Here is a 23305-nt window from a genome sequence, read left to right as displayed (position 1 = left end):
TACACATACCACGATCCCACCACCTTGTTGGACGGGAACATCGGGCGATGTATCCGAGGATTGAGGGGCAACATGGCTTTCTGGGCTACCCTCCCCCTGTCTATGACGGGGCGGGTGTCCCTCCTCAAAATGGTCGCCCTACCGCGACTGTTGTACTTTTTCAGGACCTTGCCGGTATGGATACCGGGAGAGGTGTTCAGGCGCCTGAAGTCCAGCATAATAGCGTTTCTATGGGGAGGCGGCAGGCGGCGCATAGCACTGACTACTCTCATGCGCCCCAAGGACCAGGGAGGGTTAGCGGTCCCGGACTTTGAGCTCTATTATCTGGCGGCGCAGCTACAATTCTTTACGCAGGAAGTAGCAAGAGTGTACCGGGGACCGGACCATGAGAGGGACGCGGGCACCCCCCGCCATGTGCTGGCTTACGTAGCCCTCCAGCAGAAATTATTACTGAGTGGGCTGACCCAGGAGGAAAAAACACTGAGGCTGTGTTGGAATCGTATGCAAAAGCGGGCAGGCCCTGGTCACCCATATGCCCCAGAGATACCGTTGGGGATGCTGACGGCATTGCCGCATGGGGGGGACTGGTCGAACCTCCAACTGTGGGAAGAGGCGGGACTTCAGATGCTAGGGGACTTATACTCGGACGGGGTGCTGATGGACTTCCGTACTCTGCAGGACCGCTATGATCTCCCACGGGGTGACTACTTGGTGCATGCAGCGGTGGTGCGGGCGCTTCAGGCACATTGGGGAGAGGGACTGATGGAACCTACGACGTCATTGGCATGCCAATATACGATGATGTCAGCAGGTACGAGGAAAGCGGTTACCTGTCTTTACTCCAGAATGCATACAGAAAACATACCACCCCTAACACGTCTCAAAACACAATGGGAGGAGGACTTGCAGAGGGACATCCCAGACCCAACATGGTCCCAACTGCTTCAGCGAGCAAAGAAAAGCACCAGGAATGCCCGTTTCCAATTAATACACCTCTACATCCTACACAGGGCCTACCTCACTCCGAAAAAGATAGCAAGGTATTTTGGCGTAGTTGATGCAGCATGCCCCAGATGCGCGCTAGTTGGCGCTGACTTGCAACACATGCTTAGGGACTGCCCGCGCATCCAGGAGTACTGGGAGGGAGTTGGAGACGCCCTAAATGAGGTCACGGATAGAGTGCTGCACTATGATAGCGCGGTTGTCCTCCTACACTGGTTCCCACACACGCGCAAAACGAAGCTGTCGAGTAAATTTATTGACATGGGCCTTATAATTGCAAAGAGGGAGCTCACCAGGGGTTGGAAATCAAAGACAGCTCCAACGCACCAAAAATGGTTGAACGAATTTCTGAAATGGGCGGCGGCAGAAAGCACACTCAGATACCAACTGGCCCGGCGGACAGCAAATGAGCAGGCTCAGGAAGCGGCGCTAGCATGGGAAACCCTAGTCCAGGCGCTCAGGGATGGTGCAGCGTTGAGTGATGAGGAGGAGGGTGTAGCGCTACAGGGGGCCCCGAGGGAGGAGGTACTAGACCCTACACTGACACCTGACACACGCACCTAAGTATTGCTTCCACAATCCTAAACACACTGCTTTGCCCGAGATTATACACAGGACACGTAGGCTCAGACACCAGGGGGATGGGGAGGATGGGGAGGGAGAAAAGTTGCACTGTTCACTTTGATGACGTGAGTTTATGCACAACTGTAGAGTGAGCGGGCTCAATAGGCGTAGACCAAATAAAAGCGGAGATTACTGTATAAGTGAGATATTTCTACCTGTACCGACTGCACCATGCTACGTGATCGACCGCCACCCAGCCTCCGGGATGTGGGTCATGAGGCTGTGTACACAAACGATAATTGGACAATGACTGCATTTGTACCGGAGATCATGTGGTGTGCAAACTGTATGATTGACATTATCTCTGCAATAAAAATTGTTTTACAAAAAAAAAAAAATATGCTGCAATAGTAAAAGGCAAAACTATGAAAATATGGTTCCACCAAAGCGGATGTTAACAGTATTTCAGCGGCGGGAAACTGATAAGAGAAGCAGAGGCTGAACAAGCATTGGTAAATGCAGGAAAATATGCAACAGCCAATAGAAATGGAGGAAAGGTAAGTGGCACACACAGGAACCAATGAGAAGCCAGGAAAGAGAGGAGACAGGATGCAAGTCCCTATTAAGTTTTTATTAAAAACAATAGAATTCTCAAGCACAGCGCATGCGCTGTGCAGGCAAAACCTAAACAGGCATTGAAAATGCAATAGGTCTCGCCTTTGATTAAGTTAAAGCCATTCGCTTTACTAATGGTATTGTATAGCAGAGCAAATGGCGTTAACTTAATGAAAGGCGAGACCTATTGCATTTTTAATGCTGGTTTGCTTCAGTCATGAGAAGAATGCATCAGTTCTTAATGTGGGCAATTTCTTTATAGTTACACATATATATGTAGGCCTTGGTTTCTTCCAAATGATTAACAAGGTTAGCATATAAAGGAGTGTATCGAAATGTATGGAATACTAGTAGATGTAATGCCCCTCCAAGCAGCTCCTAGTGTGCAGGATGCTGCGCCTATAATGCAGGTGTATTGCCATGTGACACGTATCATACAGTGCGTGCGAACGAAGGGGTAGCTTGCGGAAAATCAGTGAGTTCAAGTTTAGTTGAAACTAAGGCAATTTGGGAGGAAAAAGAAAGTAAAAAAAGTAAGCACTTTAAATGCAGAACAGCATCCACAGTATAGTGAAAGCAGTATTCACCGAGTAATAAAAGGGATCTGAAATACAGGGGGAAATAAAAAGTGTATAGCGGCTACGGAAGTTAAAGAGGGAGTTTGTACGCCTAACATGTCAATAAGTTCAACCCAATAACAGGCACACATGTTCACTACTCCTAATAACATCTCACATCTTCCCTTTATTAAGGCACCTCAATTAATCTGTCCCTATTAAAGACTCAAGCGTACATGTATGAGATCGCACGAGCATGAACTTAAACTTTACAAACTAAACATACAAGGAAAGGGAATCCCATATTACTAACCTACTATCTACACACGTGTAACTTTAGGTTCTGGAGTAGTGACTGAGTGTGATGCAACACCTCGTCAGGAGTAGTAAGCGCTACATATTGACAATGACATTAATATTAAAAATATTATGTGTAAAAAATGGTTAACCCCCGATAGGTAGTACAAAGCTGCACATTTCTTTTGCCTGCAGGCTGTGGACCCCCTACACTGCTCCCTGGAGGAATTCCACTTGACTGGGACTACAAACGTTGCGTTATCTGAAGTAAATGGTTGCGGCAGCAGCAGCGCCCTGAAGCTGGATTCAGCTACGTCTGTCTGTAAACTGTGCCAAGGGAAGCACTGCTTCTGCTGCCCAAGGAGGTCTGTAAGAGTGCCATTTCTAGACAATAGGAAACTACTCTCATTAAACTGCCGGTTGCCTATTGGGGGATCACGGGGTGACCCCTTACTCTCTGTTCTAGGAACCGCCAAAGAGAGAGTTTTAGGAGATGTCCCTGGTGTGACATCTTACCTAGTGTGTGAGAAAACGTCCACTGTCCTCTCCAAACGAGGGGAGGTTCTAGTGTGACCCCCATAGTCTCTTATCTAGGAACAGTCCACTGAGACAGAGTTCCGTGATGTTGCCGGAGCAACTTATAGTAGGGACCATTCACCCTCAACTCCATACAGGGTGGCCCTGGGGTGAATCTTACTCTATTCTAAGAATTATTCCCTGCGGGAGCCTTACTGGATAAGAGATTATGCGGGTCACACTAGGCCCTCCCCCCGTTTTCAGCTGACAGTGGACGGCCCCTAGCACACTAGATAAGCGGTCCATAGTATGCTAGCAGGGACCACCCACTGTCAGCACCAGACGGGGGAGGCCCTAGTGTGACCACCATAATCTCTTTTCTACGAACGGCCAACTGAGATAGCCTTGCGACCTGAAGCAGGGACATCCCACTGTTCGCTCCATACAGGGTGGCCCTGAGGTGACTACTGCTCTCTGCACCAGGAACCATCCACTGGGAGACCCTTACGAGAGGTTCCTGGTGCGACCTCTTACTTTCTATAATAGGAACTGTCCACAGTCAGTGTCATGCAGAGGGGTCCTGGGAGGACCTCTTCCTCTTTGTGCGAAGAATCCTCCACAGAACGAGCGTGCCCAACCAAGTTATGTGTCTTTCTAGGTGTACATACCCCCCCCCCTTTCTATGGATTAGTGACAAGGACAGGGACCCTTGTCCAAACAACCCCCCCACCCCCGCCCACGACACACACACTCTCATCCCCACAGAGCTGACTGGCGGGTTCTCCTAAATAGGTTGTATGATTAGATCCCTTCTTGGTCGCTTTAACCCTGCCCTGCAACCTGCCAACCTCCACACACACCTGCGCCACCTCAGCACACTCAGTATCACCCAGACACAACCCGATAGTGTTTGGAAAAGAGCTTCACCTCCTCGTCCAGGGTAGTAAGCGCTATATATTATCAAACACAACCCGATACATTGTTTGGAAATGAGCGAAACCCTCTGGTGGGGTGAGGTGTGCTGGGCGCCCCAAAAAGCCTGATGGCATGCTTCTGCAGCATGTCGCAAAAGCGCTTCACCTCCTCGTCCAGAGTAGTAAGCGCTATACATTATCGATACCAGAATTGCGTATATGTTGGGGACAGAATTGAGAGTGGGGGAGCAGGATCAATTCACAACAATAACAGTGTATAATATCCAGAATAAAAAAAAAATGGAGACTACCCAACTAAAACAGCTCGCATGGAAAAGCGGCCGCTAAAGAGTGCGGGGTACACTTTGCATTTAAAACGGGTGTTTGAGACCAAAGGAACACAAAGATGCGGTCTCTCTGTAGACTACTTACCCGGGACCTCACTTTCGCTCCATAGTAGCGTAAAAGCATGCAAAGCATTCCACACAGAAACGCATGCAATAGTTTAAATTAAAAAAAAGTGCAGCAAGTTATTATTATGCCCAAAGTGTCACGCCGCCAGTAAAAGACCCAATCCCGCGGGGGTGGCCTAAAAAGGACAGGGTGGCAACCAGGAGGTGATACAACCCATCTGGGACAATCAGCAAAGTCGGATCGGAATAATAAGTGACAACAAATGACGCATGCCAATCAAATTTGCAGGCGGAGCGGAGAGTTGGCTTCGGAATCTGTATCGATTTCAAGAAGCTCTTGAATGCCCAGAGCAGCGCATGCGTGCTACTTTCGCCAGCCGAGACCTAAAAAGGCTATGAAGCAGCCAGCGCTGGCCGCTTCATAGTGCTTTTCTTTCCTTCTGCCGGGTGGGGGAGGGGTGGAATGAGCAGAGACCGGGTGGGTGACTGTTAGAAGCGGCTGTCTCTAGTTGGCAGAGGTATACACTTCTGACAAATAGGGACACACCTTTTCTAGTCAGGGCAAGGGGATCACACACTTAGATAACCCCTGCTCACCCCCTTGGTAGCTTGGCAAAGCAGACAGGCTTATCTCAGAGGCAGTGTGTTAAGCATTTATAACCACATACAGTAATAAAGTGAATACACTACAAATGGACACGACACAGTAGTATTATAAAAATAAGGATTTTTATATAAGGCTTAGCACAAGACCAAATAACGACAAAATATACCACAGTCTTAATAAATACTCTTGGAAGGAAAAATAATAGTTCAAGCGTAGTTTCTTCTTAGCACAAAGTCTTTAGTATCAAAAGCAACTCTTCTTCTCTAAAACACAGTTCTTGGCAACAATGTAACCCACACGGGAGTCACACGACGTCGAGGCAAAGTTAGTCCAAAGGTTCGGCGACGACCGCGAGGAGCGCTACGTCGAGCCCGGAGTCGCACAGACCCCCACAACACAGTACCTTGGAAAAGTGAAGCACTCGATGATCAGCGGCGTCGCGTCTTCGGCGTCGATCGGGCCTCGGAGTCGGGGCGATCTGCAGCGGCGTCGACCGAAGTCAGGCAGGAGCAGCGCTCACGAGGTGAAGCAGGATACGGTGTCGTCGATGTCGATGTTACAAGAGTGAGCAGCGCTCACGGCGTCGAGAGGGCTCGAAGTCGATGCGATCAGCAGCGGTGCAGACACGAGGTCTCTTGGAGCTGGAGCCGAACTCACTACTCACGGGCGTTGTTGCTGGCGTCGATCGGGCCCGGCGTCCGGCGTCGAGGAAGCGGGACACTGGAGCCGTTACTCACGATGTCGAGCTGGATTCGGCGGCGTCCGTCGGCGTCGAGATTGCTGGATTCTTTCAGAGGTGCTGGATTCACAAGTTCCAGCAAACAGCACTTTAAGCAGATGAAGTCCTTTAGCCCTGTGACTTCAACAGGAGACTGGCACTCTTCCAGCCCTTGGAGATTTTCTTAGCAAAGATTGAGAGTACACACACAGTTCCTCTCTCCTGGTTCCTTGGCAAAAATAAAGAAGCAATGCAGGATTCCCCCAACAAACAGCACTCTGGCAGAAGGGGGGTAGGCAGTCCTTAGATCAGCAGGCTTCTTGTCCTTGGTTCAGGTTTCCTTGTCAAAAGTGATCTAAATTCTTGGTTCAGGGTTCCTTCTCTTATACCCCTTTTTGGCTTTGATCCCTTTGTCCATGCAGGGGAATTTCCCCCCATCTTGGGTTTGTTGTGGGTGTTGCCAGGCCGAAGCACCTGGCCTATTCACTGTGCAGGGCAGAGTCTTCAGCCGCCCAGCAGGAGCGGAGCCAGCATTGTAACTGGCAGGGGCAGGGCCATCAGTTGCCCGGCAGGAGGTGGGCCAGGAAAGTCCCAGGCAGGCACAGAGGCATCAGCCGCCCGGCAGGGGGGCGGAGCCAGCATTGTATCAGGCAGGGCAGGCTATCAGGAGCTACTCTTCCCCTACTCTCAATGCAAATGTCCCACTCATCCCACACTGACTCATTCAGACCTCTGGAGCCACCCAGCTCCTGTCACACGCACACCAGAACCAGCAGAGACCGGTAGACAGTTAGACAAGAAAATAGCTACTTTCTAAAAGTGCTATTTTCAAACACAGAGTCCAAAAACCAACCACACAAACGGATGCGTTATCAAACCCTGAGTTCAGGGATACCAAACTCGACATTGCACCATGTTCCCCGAGCCCGCTAGGATTATAGCATTAATAATCCTGGCAGCCCATTCTAACTGAGAGAGAGCAGGTTACCTTACAATAGTGAAAAACGAATATGGCTGTAATTCACTATTAGGACATGCCAACCTTGTCAGGCTTGTCCTACCTTATGCTTACAATGCACCCTGCCCTTGGGCCTACCATAGGGGTGACTAACATGAAGTTAAGGGAAGGTTTTAGGGACTGGCAAGTAGGTGTACTTGCGCAGTCTGCGTGACAGTACCAGACTGCACGTGGTCTAGCAATGGTAGACCTTCAGACATACTTTTACTAGGCCGCTTTTGTGGGTGGCACAACACGTGCTGCAGGCCCACTAGCAGCATTTGTATTTACAAGCCCTGGCACTCCTGGTGCACTCTACTAGGGACTGACAGTAAACCAAATAAGCCAAACATGGAATTCAATCAATACAGCAATTTCACATAGGGAGCACTTGCACTGTGGCACTGATCAGCAGTGGCACAGTGCCCAAAGCATTTACCAGCAAAAACATCGTAAACAGAGGAGGCAACAGAAAAAATGGAGGAGAGACTCATGCCAATGATGCCAGGTCTAACAGTGACGGAGAAGAAATAGGGAGTTGTAGGGAGAAGAAACAGGGAGTTGTAGGGAGAAGAAACTGGGAGGGCGGGTGGTAGGGGAGAAGAAACAGGATGGGGGGCTGGTGAGGAAGGAGGAGAAGAAACAGCAATGGGATGTGGGTGGGGGAGATCAATCACGGATGGGGTGTGTGAGTGATTGAGAAAATTAAGGAGTCCAAGAAAGTAAGTGGTGGTATGCGTGTGAATGTCTGTGTGAAAAAGAGTTTGTATGATGATGTATGCCATTTAAATGCGTTTGAAAGCAATATTTTTTTTAACATTTCTATTGCCATTTAAATAAGACATCACCCGAGGGTGGCGAGTGAGCATGTAATAAGGCAGCCGCAGTTGAGGCCTTGCATGGGCTCAACGAACATGAAGACTATAAGCTAAAGACCAACACCCAAGCAACAATTACGTACACATTAATTTCACAAAATTCTCAACTGACATTACAGCCCAAGATTGACAACAGTTTATTTTAAGGTGTACCAGTATACAATGTACGACTTGTCATGGGGGAGTCAAATGGTCTAGGATACCATGTCCTACAGAAAAGAGAGGGAAAAAGAATAGGAAACAAAATGTAAAACATCTAACTGTTTTAAACCCCGTGCAGGCACCGCTCAAAACTAGTAAGAGGATGTAGACAAGCAATAAGAAGGGAGGAGGGATATAGCTCATTTGGCCATCACCATCCTGCGCTCGGGAGGTTTCGCCAATGTTTGAAAGCAATTATATATGTGACAAAGTGCATGTGATAGGCGGTGTGAGGAGCGGATGGCCAGAGGAAGGACACTAACAAAACACAACAATTAATCTGTGTTTGCTCTGTGCGCCCCAGAAAGAAAAGGAAGAGACGCATGGCAAGAGCTGCCAAAATTACAAGGTGGCAAAGAAGAGCGACAATGATGTCAAAGAATGGCAAGCAATGAGTGGGTTCCAAGCCCATTACTGAACGCGAGACTTGCAAGCAAGAGTGCCTGCTCACGAAGGCTCGACCTAAAAAGTGCACCTAAAGTGTGTCCTTTCTATTAGTGACACTAAACTGTTGTGCACTGTGCCACCTTACTATTCTGAAGCCCTTTCCATAAGTCACCATTCCTTATTTTGACCTCACAAAGCAATTTACGTGAAGGTGAAACCATTACAAACCCACTCTCCCAAAAACAGTTAACAAGCAGAGCTAAATTTAGAGGCGTTGGTCAAATAAAACCCTCACAAAACATAACGGGGCTAATATAAAATAATCTGTAATCAATGAGCAACTACATAAATAACAAACAAGAATTTACAAAGCCAATATCTCGGTCTTGCATAGTAAGTTGTTGTTTAGTTAACAATGCCTTTCTTAAAGCCCACAGACCATTTAATTCTAGCGCCGTCATTCTGATTTGTAACCAGCGGCCCAGACTGCCCACTGACTTGGAAGCTTTGCTCAGGAAAGTTTCTGTTGCAGGGGAAGAGAAGATGGAGAGAAAAGACAAACAAAAATGAAAGAAAAGACGAAAAACAGGAAAGAATCGCGGTACACCTCCTTCAGAGACTCCAGACCATACAGAACGCCACAGCCTGGCTCATCCTCAATCTTCGCTGACGAACCCGCATCACACTCCACCTCAGACAACTCCACTGGCTCACCATACAGAAGAGATGACAATTCAAGCTGCTGACCTACGCACACAAAGCTCTATGCAACCAAGGACCTGCCTCTATCAACCACCATCTGAAGTTCCACCAACCGATGCGAACACTTTGCTCTGCCTCCCTATAACTTGTCCATACTCCACCATCTACTGAAGTAGAAGTGGAGGTCGTTCCATCTTCCAATAACAGCAAAGACCTAGAACAGCCTCCCCATGCAACTCTAGACCATCACCTCACTTCTGGAACTCCGAAGGGCCCTCAAGACATGGCTGTTCGAATGAGCCTCCTGTCCTGGCAGCGCCTGGATACTCTATCAGATGATTAGCCATGCTTTATAAATCTTTATTGATTGATTATTTGATTGGAGAAAAACAAGAGTGAGTACAAGAGTGTGGCTGGACGGTGGACAGGAGTAGAGGGAAGATCAAGGAGAGAAAAACATGGAAAAAGGAGCAAAAGGATGAGCATATAAGTGGAGTGGAGAAAATGTTATATACAGAAAGGGTGGGATAGTTATACACAGGGGGAGCAGGATGTTATTTAAAGAAGGGAGAACAAGAAAGCAAAAAAGCAGAAAGGTAACTTGTTCCATAAAAATATTTTCGGAATCCTCCCAGTAGCTGTCGTCTTAGTGGAAGTGAAGAAGTGGCTAATCAAGGAATTTAAACTAAACTGCATCATCCTCCGGAGCAGGTTTGATTTACATACGAGCGCAGCATGAAGAGTCAGCACTGATGGACAATGCAAAAAGTCAAGATAAGTAGACAGCATGAACGGCTGGAAATGCTCTATGGTGGAAAGAGGAATTGCTTGGCAGAGTAATAAAGGTTTATGGCAGGCAGCGTGATAAGCAGAAACCAACTTTTTTCCTGTACGCAAACCGTATACATAAAGGCCTAGTATTTGGAATTCTCCAGAAAAGAGCGCTTCAAATAAACATTTAAGCCTTCATTATGGGAATCTTTAATATAGATATGCAAGAACTTCCCTATAGGAATCCTCAGACGAGACAGATATCACAAAACACACTAGGCCTTAACAAAAATCATAGTTATCACAAACCAAACCAGGCCATCACAATAAGCTAGAATGAACGCACTATGCCCTATATAAAATAGGCAAGATATCCTCTTCGCTGAAATCAGATTAGGGGGTCATGAGTATGACTCCTGACAAGGCCAACTCAGCCTTTTATCCTGTCAGGGTGAATAAACAGGGCACCTTTAATCTAGGCAATAGTTACATATTTTGATTACTGTGCTTTGAAATGGTAAAGCCGAGTAATTAAGCGCTGCATAACAAGTTAACACATAGATTCCACTTGATTCAAAACTTTCAACAGTGACAGAGCTTGTGCACCAATTATCTGCTATTGCACTTCTAGAAGACAATATGCCTCACAGACCCCGACATTGTGGTCTCCCAATTACCATATTAGATAGATAAGCACTCAAACTAAGCAGTGCCACAAACAAGCAGGTACTTTAAACGGGGATTGGGAGAAAACGTGTCCAAAGGTTACAGGAGGCTGCCTCATCCTACAGATTAAGCATGCTTAGCGATAAGAACATTTCTTTCACAAACAAGGGAAGCATTCTACTGCTTATTTAAATGGATCTACTGTTCCCTGCATCGGATGGATCAAGGTACGATTTGGAGTAAACTCCTAATCTCCGCTGCTGGCCTCACAAGAAAGGGCCAGACACCTCTTTACTCTATTTTCCACTAAACACCACTTTCCGATACTAAATGACACACCGAATGTCAGTTCTACGGTGGAGTAACTTCGTGAAGTGTACTCTAAAAAAAATGTGCATACTCACTTCTGACGCATTCATTGCCACCCAAACTGCAATATGAATATCGGAGACCGTTTTTCCCATTCAGAAGGACACTCACACCACAGCCTCAATTCGGTTTCCCATTTGTTTACAGGGTGATGGTTGGAGTGTCTGTCCATACAGGGGCGCCTTTAACAAGGGAAGGCAATGATCTGGGTAGCTACATAAGAGGGGACTGAGTCAACCAGCAGGAAAGCTTTCAGCCACACTCGTCTGTGGGACAGTCCCTGTACTCTGCTGCCCAACAGAGGAAAATCAGAGACCGGTAAAGAGGACGGATGCATTGAAGTTAGGTAGTCCGTCCCTCCACAGGGAAGCGGGTAAACATCGAAGGGAGCAATCCGATCCGCTCTACAGGGAAGCAGGTAAACCTCAAAGGGTGTGCAGTTCACTCCCCAGCCCTAACACAATAGCGAGTTCAGCCATGTAACATGCTAGCTAAACTATATCCCCAAACCCCTAGTACAAGCCCCTTCCGTAGTGCAAAAAAGACCATACCACACAGACCAATTATGAAAGAAAATAATATCTTGTCGACCTCACAAACTCAACATTACTTGTTGTGAAAAAAGGTGACAGCCAGACCATTTAATCCAGAGGCACCCACTGCAAAAAGCAGCCGCTGAGGAAAGTGGCCAAGCCCCACATATGCACTTAAAAGGTGAAAGAAGTCTACAGCAAGGACTGAGCACATCAGGCCATGCAAGTTTGTATCTCAAAGTCTGTCTCCAAGTAGGACTGTGCTCAGGACTGCTGGTGTTCTTGTGACCTCTTCCGTCAATCATCCAAGACTGAGGGAGGGAGGTACATGCATTCCAGTCAGTTGTTAAATACAGTGTTAGAACAACAACGCTTGACAGGTATTTCTGGTTCAGCGTGGGTGCAACGCTAACACTTCGCTTCCTTTTGGGTGCGTCTGACTAAGTCCTAGAAAGTATTGTGAAAATGCATGGTTACCGTAACGGTAGGTAATATTTACCAGCACAACAAGGGACTCTTCACACTCCTTGTCTAACAGTTTGAAATTATTTTCCCTCTTTGTACCCAAGATTCGTATTCTCCATCTTGAATGCCAAGTTAAGTAAAACAATAAGCGGGGTACCCACAGAATATACCCACTTCTGAGAAAATATTATGTATTCTTATTGCATGGATCTTTCTGCAACTGCTCCTCGTTTTGTGAATCCACTTATTGTTTTATTTGCACCCTTGTAGGGTCAAGTGCTTCAAAGTGCTTTGAAACAGCTGAACGCCTGCATTAAGTAAAATGCCAGCTCCCACCTTTTGTACCCCACTCTTTAATCTTGCAGCCTGTACCGGAGTCTTCCCCACTCACCCCCCTCACTTTAGATTCAGCCCTATCTCCCCATAACATCTTCACCCCTCTAAACGAAACAGAGTTACTTCCTCCCCCTCCAACCGTGATTTCATTTCCCCTCTCACGGTTTCACTTCTCCATGGCTCGTGCCTTGGAAGATTCATTTACCAAGTCATGATTGAAGGGTTTCAAGAACTACCTCATCGCCATAACTGCCCCACCCCACGACCACAATACCCTAAACAGATTTAAAACACCCATCCTACTTCAACCGCAATCCTAGCAAGAGGACCTCGCTCTGTGCTGACACTTCCTTTCCCCAGTTTACGGAGAACACTCACACAAACACGTCACATATATACGAAAATACCAAAAAAAGCAACCGAGAGATTCATCCCATTTGCGCTGGCGGTTGGAAGAAAGAGGATTATATCGCCGGAGTTTACCAACGAAAGGAGAATTATTCAGCTGGGCCCCCTGGAAGGCCAGAAAAAATCGGTGAGTCACGGAGCACTGTGAGTAACTCCAGGCTCGAGGATCAGCAGGCCCCACCCAAGTCTGGGGCTGAGGCGGCTTGAGCGGGAACTCCCTGCGCAAACGAAGTACGTCAGCAAAACTTATTAACTGTGAGAAAAAAAAGACTAATATTCTTACCTCTTCGACACTCAGCGGCAGGAGAACTCGGCTGAAAAAAAAGAAATTAACATGGGTGAGAACAGTCCAGGAATCACACAACACAACACAACCATTCCCACAAATAGAAAACCCTAGGATTCCACATCAGCACATCACTAAAGAAGAATTCAAACGTCAGGACTTTCCCACTTTAGCACTCGCTACACCGAGGGCTGCTCTAAAAGGTTAGTGCTGCCAACACTGAAACTCGTAAACTTCCCAACACAAACATCACGAATAGGACAGGGGGGCAAGCAGTGCTCCGGGAGTATCACTGAAACGTCCACTACAATAGCTATGTACTCTAGTCACTGAAAGGCCACGGGAAGCAGCCTTCCAGTGCATCTAGTGAAGAGCCTGCTCATACAGGTCATAAAACCTAGTATTTATTTCAAACTAGCGCCCTTAATGCTCAGTGGGTCCAAACAGAACTGGGACGCTGTGAGATACACCGCCCTCTTTGGGACTAGAGTACGGTGGCCTACAAGGAGAAAGTCTTGTGGCAGTTACTGGGGCAAGGACGTATGGTAAATTACTGGACGAAGAGGTTTCAGCTTATGCTTCAATGCAATTCCCTTGTGTGATGGAGGAGCTCTAGGTACTGCCTCCAGCTTCTTCCTTGCACAACCGTGAAGGCAAGCTAGGGAGCTTGATGTACACCCCCCTTGGCCTTTGACGTGATGGAAAAGACTGTTTAAATTACTGGAATAAATTGGATGAACTTTAAATACAGCATTGATTACGTGTAATACTTGGATCACAAATGTGCAAAAGGCTGTAAAACTCTTTCATGACTCGTAAATCGCGCGTCATATTTTCTTGGTGTATTAATAAGCGCACTCGGGACGGAGCGTTTTTTTTTTTAGAGAATGCACGCCAAATTTGAGAAAACAACAAAAGGATTAAAAAGAATATAGAAGAAGGGAGTGCTTCAGGTTAACTACTATGAATAATTTCTTCTCCATCCATTTCTGTGTGTGATCCTGCTAAAGGAAAGAGAGAGCCACCAAATACCAAGCACTTCCAGGGGCTAAACTGATGAAAGGAGTTCAGTGTAGAATATGTCAATGCCACAAAAACAACTAAAGTCTCTTGTGCCTCAGTCTCCAACACTGACAAGGGAAGTCATCAGAACAACTAATGCAACTGAGCTGGGGCGATCTAGAACTCTACATGAAACAATGTGTGAATGGGCTGGGAATATGAGTGAGGGGATGATGAATCTGAATAGGTGTCTGCCAAGGCTGGGCTCCTGTGCTAAGCCATGGAACCGTGCAGTTCGAGATATCTGGGGGGAAATCTGTGACAGAGGACCAAGGTCCAAGCTGCATTGCTCTTACCCTGGGAGAAAGGCAGTCCAATAACTCTACCAATAATTCCCGATCTAATACCTCTCTTGCTTCCACTCTATTTCAACATCATCCACTGAGACCAATCTTCCCCCAACACTCATTCCACTCTTCGAGACAGTCCTACACAATACCTTCCCCTCTTTCTCCTAGGACCCATTTAACAGAGACAGTCTTATTTGGAGACATACTAGGCCTCACATACTTGAACAGTATTTTCCAGAGACTCCAATGGCACTACTTTGAAAGAACAAGTCAAGGGGTGGCAGCTGCTGAAACAGCATAACAACAAACTACAAAAGGATACAGTAACACAATATATATATATATATATATATATATATATATATATATATATATATATATATATATATATATATGTATATATTTATATATGTATATGTGCAAGCTTGCATGAACTCGGACAAGGAGTTTTGTTTATACTAGTACAATGCCGACACAAAAGATATTAGGAGTCTGGTTGCAAAGGATTAACTCTTATCCTTGGGCAGTTTACAGTCGTGTAGGGACTGAAATCCCGGACGGCTTGGAAAAGAAATGCTGTCAGTGTGGAGTGCATACGTGGTGTTAACTGATTACAGCTACACAGCCCCATCATCTAAGGGCACAAAGGTTTACCTAAGGTCTGGTGATTCAGTCCTACTGCCTGCAGCGGTCGAGTGAATTCTGAAAATGATTGAACCATCTCTCTAGGTCTTACATTGACAGTTTGAAGGTGCATTTGGACCTGGATCCTAAACACCAGCTTCCAGGGAAAACTGGTCACACCAATAAGTCCAGTAGATGCCTGATGTGCCATGCATGGGTAACCCTCATAACAGAAAAGCCCCTTTTCAAGATAAGGAGTTCTGAAGTTGGATACTTCTGTAAGAGACCCTGTTGTGAGTTCTAGCTACACTCCATCACATTTCAACTTCAAAAATGAGAAGAGGCACAATGGATCTTAACTGTTTTCACATAAGAACAGTGCCCCACTGAATATCTAGTATGCAGAGTTAACCTAAAACATGAGACATGCTATTTTGGCAGAATCACATGAACAATAACTTGGGTGGAGCATATATTTTAGTTTGGGAATGGGGCCTGCTTGATTTCCTAGAACGCTCTTGCTGTGAACTCAGCCATAAAGTCCTCAACCCACTAGGGGCGGAGCCTCGCAACAAGGTTAGACATGTAATTTCTAACAAGATACATTGTGTTTCTAGGCCGGGCAACTCTGCTATACTAATTGTTAAAAAAATCACGCAAAAAAAGAAAACATTAGTATGACGTCACAAGACATGAAGGGTTCTGGGAACGCTTACAGGATGTATGGCTCAATATTAAGGAAATCTGGCACCTAGCAAGAAAACACGATGAGAAAAAGTTACTTACCTGTGGTAAACATCTTTCTGGTTGATACTCTACCTAGCTGTCGATTTATCTCCTGCAGCATTACCCCAGGCATCAGAATAGATCAGAAAGTTTAAAGCTTTCACATCGCCAGTAGGGGGCGTCGACTACCTCTAAAACAGGGGTCTCCAACCTTTTGTATAGTCAGAACTACTTCTAGCCAGTGAAAATCGTCGAGCTACTGAACCCGAAGCAACTCGCGCATTTTTCCGAGAGACCCCCCACGCCCAGTTTCATTGACTTTAAGCCTAATTTCATCAGAGCCCATACTGTGCCTTTCTGCCCTCTGTTTCACTCATTTTCCCCTCGTTTTTTGTGCCTTTCTGCCCTCAGTTCCACTCGTTTTTGCTTCGTTTTTTGTGCCCTTCTGCCTTTTGTGCCACTCGTTTTTTGTGCCTTTCTGCCCTCTGTTTCACTCGTTTTCCCCTTGTTTTTTGTGCCCTTCTGTCCTCTGTTAGACTCGTTTTCCCCTCGTTTTTGTGCCTTTCTACCCTCTGTTCCACTCGTTTTTGTGCCTTTCTGCCCTCTGTTCCACTCGTTTTTTGTGCCTTTCTGCCCTCAGTTTCACTCGTTTTCCCCTCGTTTTTTGTGCCTTTCTGCCCTATGTTTCACTCGTTTTCCCCTTGTTTTTTGTGCCCTTCTGCCCTCTGTGCCACTCTTTTTCCCCTCATTTTTGTGCCTTTCTGCCCTCTGTTCCACTCGTTTTTGCTTCGTTTTTTGTGCCCTTCTGCCCTCTGTGCCACTCGTTTTTTGTGCCTTTCTGCCCTCTGTTTCACTCGTTTTCCCCTTGTTTTTTGTGCCTTTCTGTCCTCTGTTCCACTTGTTTTTTGTGCCTTTCTGCCATGTCACTCGTTTTCCCCTCGTTTTTTGTGCCTTTCTGCCCTCTTTTTCACTCGTTTTCCTCTTGTTTTTTGTGCCCTTCTGCCCTCTGTTTCACTCGTTTTCCCCTCGTTTTTGTGCCTTTCTGCCCTCTGTTCCACTCGTTTTTGCTTTGTTTTTTGTGCCCTTCTGCCCTCTGTGCCACTCGTTTTTTGTGCCTTTCTGCCCTCTGTTCCACTTGTTTTCCCCTTGTTTTTTGTGCCTTGCTGCCCTCTGTTTCACTCGTTTTCCACTTGTTTTTTGTGCCTGTGCCTGGCGTGTCAGTGTAGCACCGGGAATAATTCAACATTATTCAACATCACATTCATTAAAAAAACAGAATCCAACGTCACTAAACTATCTATCTGCTCGTCCATTGAGCTTACCTGCAGTCGAAGTCACGTCTCTGCTCCGTACTGCTCCGCGCTGGCACCCGTCGCACAATGGCAGACAGTGCGATGCCAGCGCGTTTTCAGGTAACGATGACGCCACAGGAGTCACAGGAGTCAGACTCTCAAGAGAAGAGTCTGCAGCTCCAGGAGAGTAGCGTCATCCTCTTCGCCCGCCCCCACCCCCAGCTTAGCTCCAATCCGAGCGGCTGGTTTGGGTGAGGGCGGGCAAATGGAGCCGGAAAAGCTAATAGCCCATGAAGGGCTACACAAGCTACTCCCGGGGTCTCCGCAAGCTACCGGTAGCTCGCGATCGACCGGTTGGAGACCCCGGCTGTAAACATTGGAATTGGCATCACATGATGTTACCAAAACCATATGGCAACCACTCTGGTTCAGCGATGTCAGTTTTCATCCATTTTTAGGTCTCGTGGCGTTTACAGCGCGAAGTGCTGTCTCGCCAGAGACCTATTGTCAGCGACTCAGCTTTCCAGGAGACAGGACCTGGCCGCGCGCATCTCCTCTCCAAGAAAGCGATTTGAACGGGCCACGCGCACGAGAACGCGCGCTCCATTGAGCAGGCCACAATTCCCTTGCAATGCGCGCTTACAGACACAGTGAACTTTGAACATCATCGGTTTTTTCCCCTTTCCAACTATCAGTTTCCTTTACTTTCAGTTTTGTTCTTACTTATGTCGAGCTGGCTTTGTGACTCCCTCGTGCACATGCACATGAACATGCGCTCCATTAAGCAGGCTACAATTAGGTTTTGCTTACTTTTGTATCGCTGGGTTGTAAAAGCAGCGTCTGCTTAAAATCAAGTGGCGCCTTGCTGGCGGTAGTAAATGTCAATATTCATGACTTTTCAGGGTGCTGTGATGTGGCAGTTTAACACCGTGTGAGGGTATGCTTTTGTGTACATGGCGGGACAGCTGCCTCTGTGGCTTTGTAAGGTTTGAGCAGCAGCATTGTAATAGCGTTTTTTTTGTACAGCGTGTCAGGCGATAATTTTATTTCGTACTGCGTGCCAGGCGGCCATGGGCATGATTGTTGTAAATGCTCCATATTGACGTGCTTTGATATTTATGTCTTAAAGTGAATGCTAAAATTTTACGGCTTTTTACAATGCTTTAATACGTCAGTCAAGTAATAACGTTTTTTTTTGTGTGTACAGCGTGTCAGGCGATTATTTTATTTCGTACTACGTGCCAGGCGGGCAAGGGCATGATTGTTGTAAATGCTCCACATTTACGTGCTTTAATATTTACAACGTAGCGTTTTTTTTTTTTTTCGTACAGCGTGTCAGGCGATTATTTTATGTAAAATGCTCCACATTCACGTGCTTTAATATTTACGGCCTAGCGTTTTTAGGTCTTGTGACGTTAACTTCGCTTTCCAGGAGACAAGACCTGGCTGCACGCATCGTCGAGAGGGATCGGAGCGGGTGGCGCGCACAACCACGCGCTCCGATTCCGGCAGGCTAGTCACACACACACCCACACAGAGACACGCACATACACACACGCATACACACGAGCGCACACATACAGAGACACACACCAACACCCCGCCGCGCACACACACACAATAGCGCGCGCACACACACACGAGCGCACACAGACACCCCACCCCCCACCCCCCACTACAACTAAGCCCCACTCACCTCATCGGCGAAACTCCGGACTTCAGCCGCCACGGCGGGGCTCTCCCTCGGGCATGGGAACCCCCCGTCACCACTGCTCCTCTCCTGACTGCTCCTCTCCTGTCCTGGCCAGCCACTCCGTGGGCGCGAGCTTCCAGCAGGAAACGGAAGTCCCGCCCCACGGTAGTTTTCGTCACGCGCACCACAGCACCAGGGGCTTCAGTTTTTTTGGGGGGTGTATTTTCTTTGCTCTTGTTTAGGTAGCCTTTTAACCACTTAAAGGGACATTTCTGAGACAGTGAAACGAAGTAAACGTGCAGCTGAGGCAGCAAAGTCTTTACATTGAGAAACTTCGCTGCATTTATCCAGCCAGGTTGCCCCCAGTAAAAAGAAGGAAGCACTGTAACAGCTGTGAGCCCGTGCGTGAGGTGCATCATCAGAGCTGTGTGAATAATAACAGCTGTGAGCCCGTGCGTGAGGTGCATCATCAGAGCTGTGTGAATAATAACAGCTGTGAGCCCGTGCCTAAGGTGCATCATCAGAGCTGTGTAAATAATAACTGCGTCAGCCCCGTACGTGAGGTGCATCATCAGAGCTGTGTGAATAATAACTGCATCAGCCCGCGCCTAAGGTGCATCATCAGAGCTGTGTGAATAATAACTGTGTCAGCCCCATGCGTGAGGTGCATCATCAGAGCTGTGTGAATAATAACAGCTATGAGGCCGTGCCGGAGGTGCATCATCAGAGCTGTGTGAATGATAACAGCTGTGAGCCCGTGCCTAAGGTGCATCAGAGCTGTGTAAATAATAACTGCGTCAGCCCCGTGCGTGAGGTGCATCATCAGAGCTGTGTGAATAATAACTGCATCAGCCCGTGCCTAAGGTGCATCATCAGAGCTGTGTGAATAATAACTGCGTCAGCCCCATGCGTGAGGTGCATCATTAGAGCTGTGTGAATAATAACAGCTGTGAGCCCATGCCTAAGGTGCATCATCAGATCTGTGTGAATAATAACAGCTGTGAGCCCGTGCCTAAGGTGCATCATCAGAGCTGTGTGAATAATAACAGCTGTGAGCCCGTGCATGAGGTGCATCATCAGAGCTGTGTAAATAATAACTGCGTCAGCCCCGTGCGTGAGGTGCATCATCAGAGCTGTATGAATAACAACTGTGAGCCCGTGCGTGAGGTGCATCATCAGAGCTGTGTGAATAATAACAGCTGTGAGCCCGTGCCTAAGGTGCATCATCAGAGCTGTGTGAATAATAACTGCGTCAGGACCGTGCGTGAGGTGCATCATCAGAGCTGTGTAAATAATAACTGCGTCAGCCCCGTACGTGAAGTGCATCATCAGAGCTGTGTGAATAATAACTGCATCAGCCCGTGCCTAAGGTGCATCATCAGAGCTGTGTGAATAATAACTGCGTCAGCCCCATGCGTGAGGTGCATCATCGCAGCTGTGTGAATAATAACAGCTGTGAGCCCGTGCCGGAGGTGCATCATCAGAGCTGTGTGAATGATAACAGCTGTGAGCCTGTGCCTAAGGTGCATCAGAGCTGTGTAAATAATAACTGCGTCAGCCCCGTGCGTGAGGTGCATCATCAGAGCTGTGTGAATAATAACAGCTGTGAGCCCGTGCCTAAGGTGCATCATCAGATCTGTGTGAATAATAACAGCTGTGAGCCCGTCCCTAAGGTGCATCATCAGAGCGGTGTGAATAATAACAGCTGTGAGCCCGTGCCTGAGGTGCATCATCAGAGCTGTATGAATAGCAACTGTGAGCCCGTGCCTAAGGTGCATCATCAGAGCTGTGTGAATAGTAACTGCGTCAGCTCCGTGCGTGAGGTGCATCATCCACATTGCTCAGGTCACCCAAATTCCTGCACTCTCTACCACACTGCTTTCAAGAACAACATACTCTTGCACACACTCTCACTGCTCATCAATTCAAAGTTTGCTAAAAATGTTATGCAACGCATTGTCATACACAATGCCAATAACTCAAACTTTAATGCTGCGAGATCTATTGCATTGTAAATGCTTGTTTCCAAGCTTTCAAGACAGAAGGACAAACCGGGAATCTATTAACCTGCACTATAACAATGCATTAAGGGGAGGCAAACAGGTCAAAGAGGAATCTCCAGGTAGACAGAGAATTCATCAGAAAGATCCATTATCGCAAGCAGGTAATTTTTACTCCTGATGGATACTCCTATCTGCAGGTTCCTCACCTTTAGAATAGGTGGCACAGCAGTTCCATCAACGGGGGTTGATGGATAGTTATATTATAAAATCCTGCAAGACCGATCTGGGAAAGTTGTCGTCTCTATGCGTCTCAGAATCCTGGTAGCAATGTTTGGCAAAGGTGTGCAGCAATGACCATGTAACTGCTTTGCATATGTCTGCAATTGGAACCTTTCTTGAAAGTGCAGATGTGATGAATTTAGCCTTAGTGGAATGGGCTCTGATCCTTTCTGGAGGTTCCTTCTTTTCCAAACCATAGCAGGTTTGATGCAGAGAAAGATCTACCCAGAAAGGATCGGCCTGCTTATGTATGACTTTGCCCTTCTTGGCACCAAAATATACCACGAAGAGCTGGCCATCATATGTTCTTTGCAAGGTCTCGGTAGTAGTTGACAGCCCATCCAGGATCCAACTTATCAAACACTCCTCTTCGTTCATGGGATGCGGCGGGCGGTAATAGGTTGGGAGGGTGATAGGTCCAGGTAGAAGAGAGTGACCACCTTTGGTACGGAAATCAGCCATGGTTCAGATCACTAACTCATACAGGAAAATGTAGTGAAGAGAGAACAAAAAAGGCAGAGCTTACAGCTCACCTACCCTTCTGGCTGAAGTAATTGCTAATAAAAAGGCCACATTCAACATCAACATCCATAAAGGACACCAACAAAGGGGTTCAAATGGAGTCCCCGCAACAAAGTTTAACACTAGATTAGGGTCCACTGGGGAACCACAAAGTGGATGCAGCTTTGTCAACCTCTTTAAAAACCACACGACTGGAGACGTAAAAAGGAATGGCTAGTCTGGAAAACAGAGGAACGGAGACGCCGCTAAATATTCTTTGACAGTGGCAATACCAACCCCACTGAGAAAGGGATAGTGCAAATTGAAGAACCTGAGACAACTTTAGCTGCAAGGGGGTCAATTCCATTGTCTGCTCATCATGCCCCATCTACCAGAGTAGACCGACTGGGTGAAGAGATGACATGCTGTAAGGATGACATGGAGAAGTGTGGCTCAATGGTTAGATCGGCAGACCCTGATGCAGAGGTCTGGCCCGGGACCAGGGTTCAATTCCTGCCTTGGCTGGTCTCGGCGGATCTTAGGCTCATAATTCCTCGGACCTGATTTCTCGCCTCGGTGCCTACTCCAAGCATGGGCCCACGCTGCAACTCTGGGCAATAGCTTGCTTAGTCTCCACAACGGACCCCTACAGTGCGAGGGATGCCTGGTTCCACCCTGGGGATGCCCAGGAGTGGACATTTCACGGGGAAAAACCAGGACGGGTTCCCTAGCGGTATGAGTACAGCGCCAGGACACTCAGGAGTATCAGTGCGCTTTACAAGTACGTCTACATTTACATTTACATGCATCACTTCGAGTAGCAGCTCAAAAGAGGTTAAATGTCCCTGCTCAACCTCAGGCATGTAGGTGGACACTCTGGAGCTAGGGATGTAGCACAATCCTTTCCAATTGAGAGGGGAGATCCAGGCTGAATGCCAGCTTGAGCGGGGACAAAGACAAAAGCGGCAAAGGTCTGAGTACCACACCCTTCTGGGACATGAGAATGTCTTAGGGCTGGTTTGGTAAATCCTCATCAGAACCAAGTAATGAAGGACGGGAAGGGGTGGGGGGGAGAAGAATGTGTAGAGCAGCTGAAAGTTCCTGAAACAAGTCCCCCAATGCTCCACTCAAAAGAAATGGAGGACACAAAATTGCTGGTACTGAGCACTCTCAGACGAGGCAAACAAGTCCATCTGAGGTGTGCTCCATTGAGTGAAGATATTCTGGACTACCTCCGTTAGAAGATGCCACTTGTGACTGGCAAGATAACACAGGCTCAGACGGCTGGCTCCGTTCAATGAGCCTGCTCCTCTGGCAATGTGCCCAAGGCCACAGTCTGAACACTTCTAAGTAAAGAGGATGAGACTCTACTCCCCCCCCCCCCAGATGCTTGTTGGCACACCACATCATTGTTGTATTGTTCATTAAGATATAGACAAACTAACGCTAGATGGAGGGGAGGGCGGCCTTGAGCGCCAGCCGAACTGCCAGGAGTTCCACTGGGTTGAAATGAAGGACATGCTCTCCTGAAAACCAGAGGCCCCTCATCTCTAGATCCTCCTGGTGAGCTCTCCACCAATAGATGGAGGCATCCATCACCTACACAGTCATGGTTGCAGGTGGAGTGAAGTCC

At 47.4% G+C, this 23305-nt stretch overlaps 1 protein-coding gene across 1 annotated transcript in view; it reads right to left on the bottom strand.

The window, feature by feature from the left end:
- PITPNA (phosphatidylinositol transfer protein alpha) overlaps positions 1-23305 on the bottom strand; it is a 188307-nt gene that overhangs the window by 151386 nt on the left and 13616 nt on the right. Inside the window, exon 2 of the mRNA XM_078680168.1 lies at positions 13200-13230. Within this exon, the coding sequence (XP_078536294.1) occupies positions 13200-13230 (31 nt within the window). The remainder of the gene's footprint in view (positions 1-13199; positions 13231-23305) is intronic.

Source organism: Lissotriton helveticus, chromosome 3_1, assembly GCF_964261635.1.
Source record: "Lissotriton helveticus chromosome 3_1, aLisHel1.1, whole genome shotgun sequence".
NCBI lineage: Eukaryota > Metazoa > Chordata > Amphibia > Caudata > Salamandridae > Lissotriton > Lissotriton helveticus.
The sequence above is the reverse complement of the archived record's forward strand: the minus strand, read 5'-3'. Positions and strand labels throughout refer to the sequence as shown.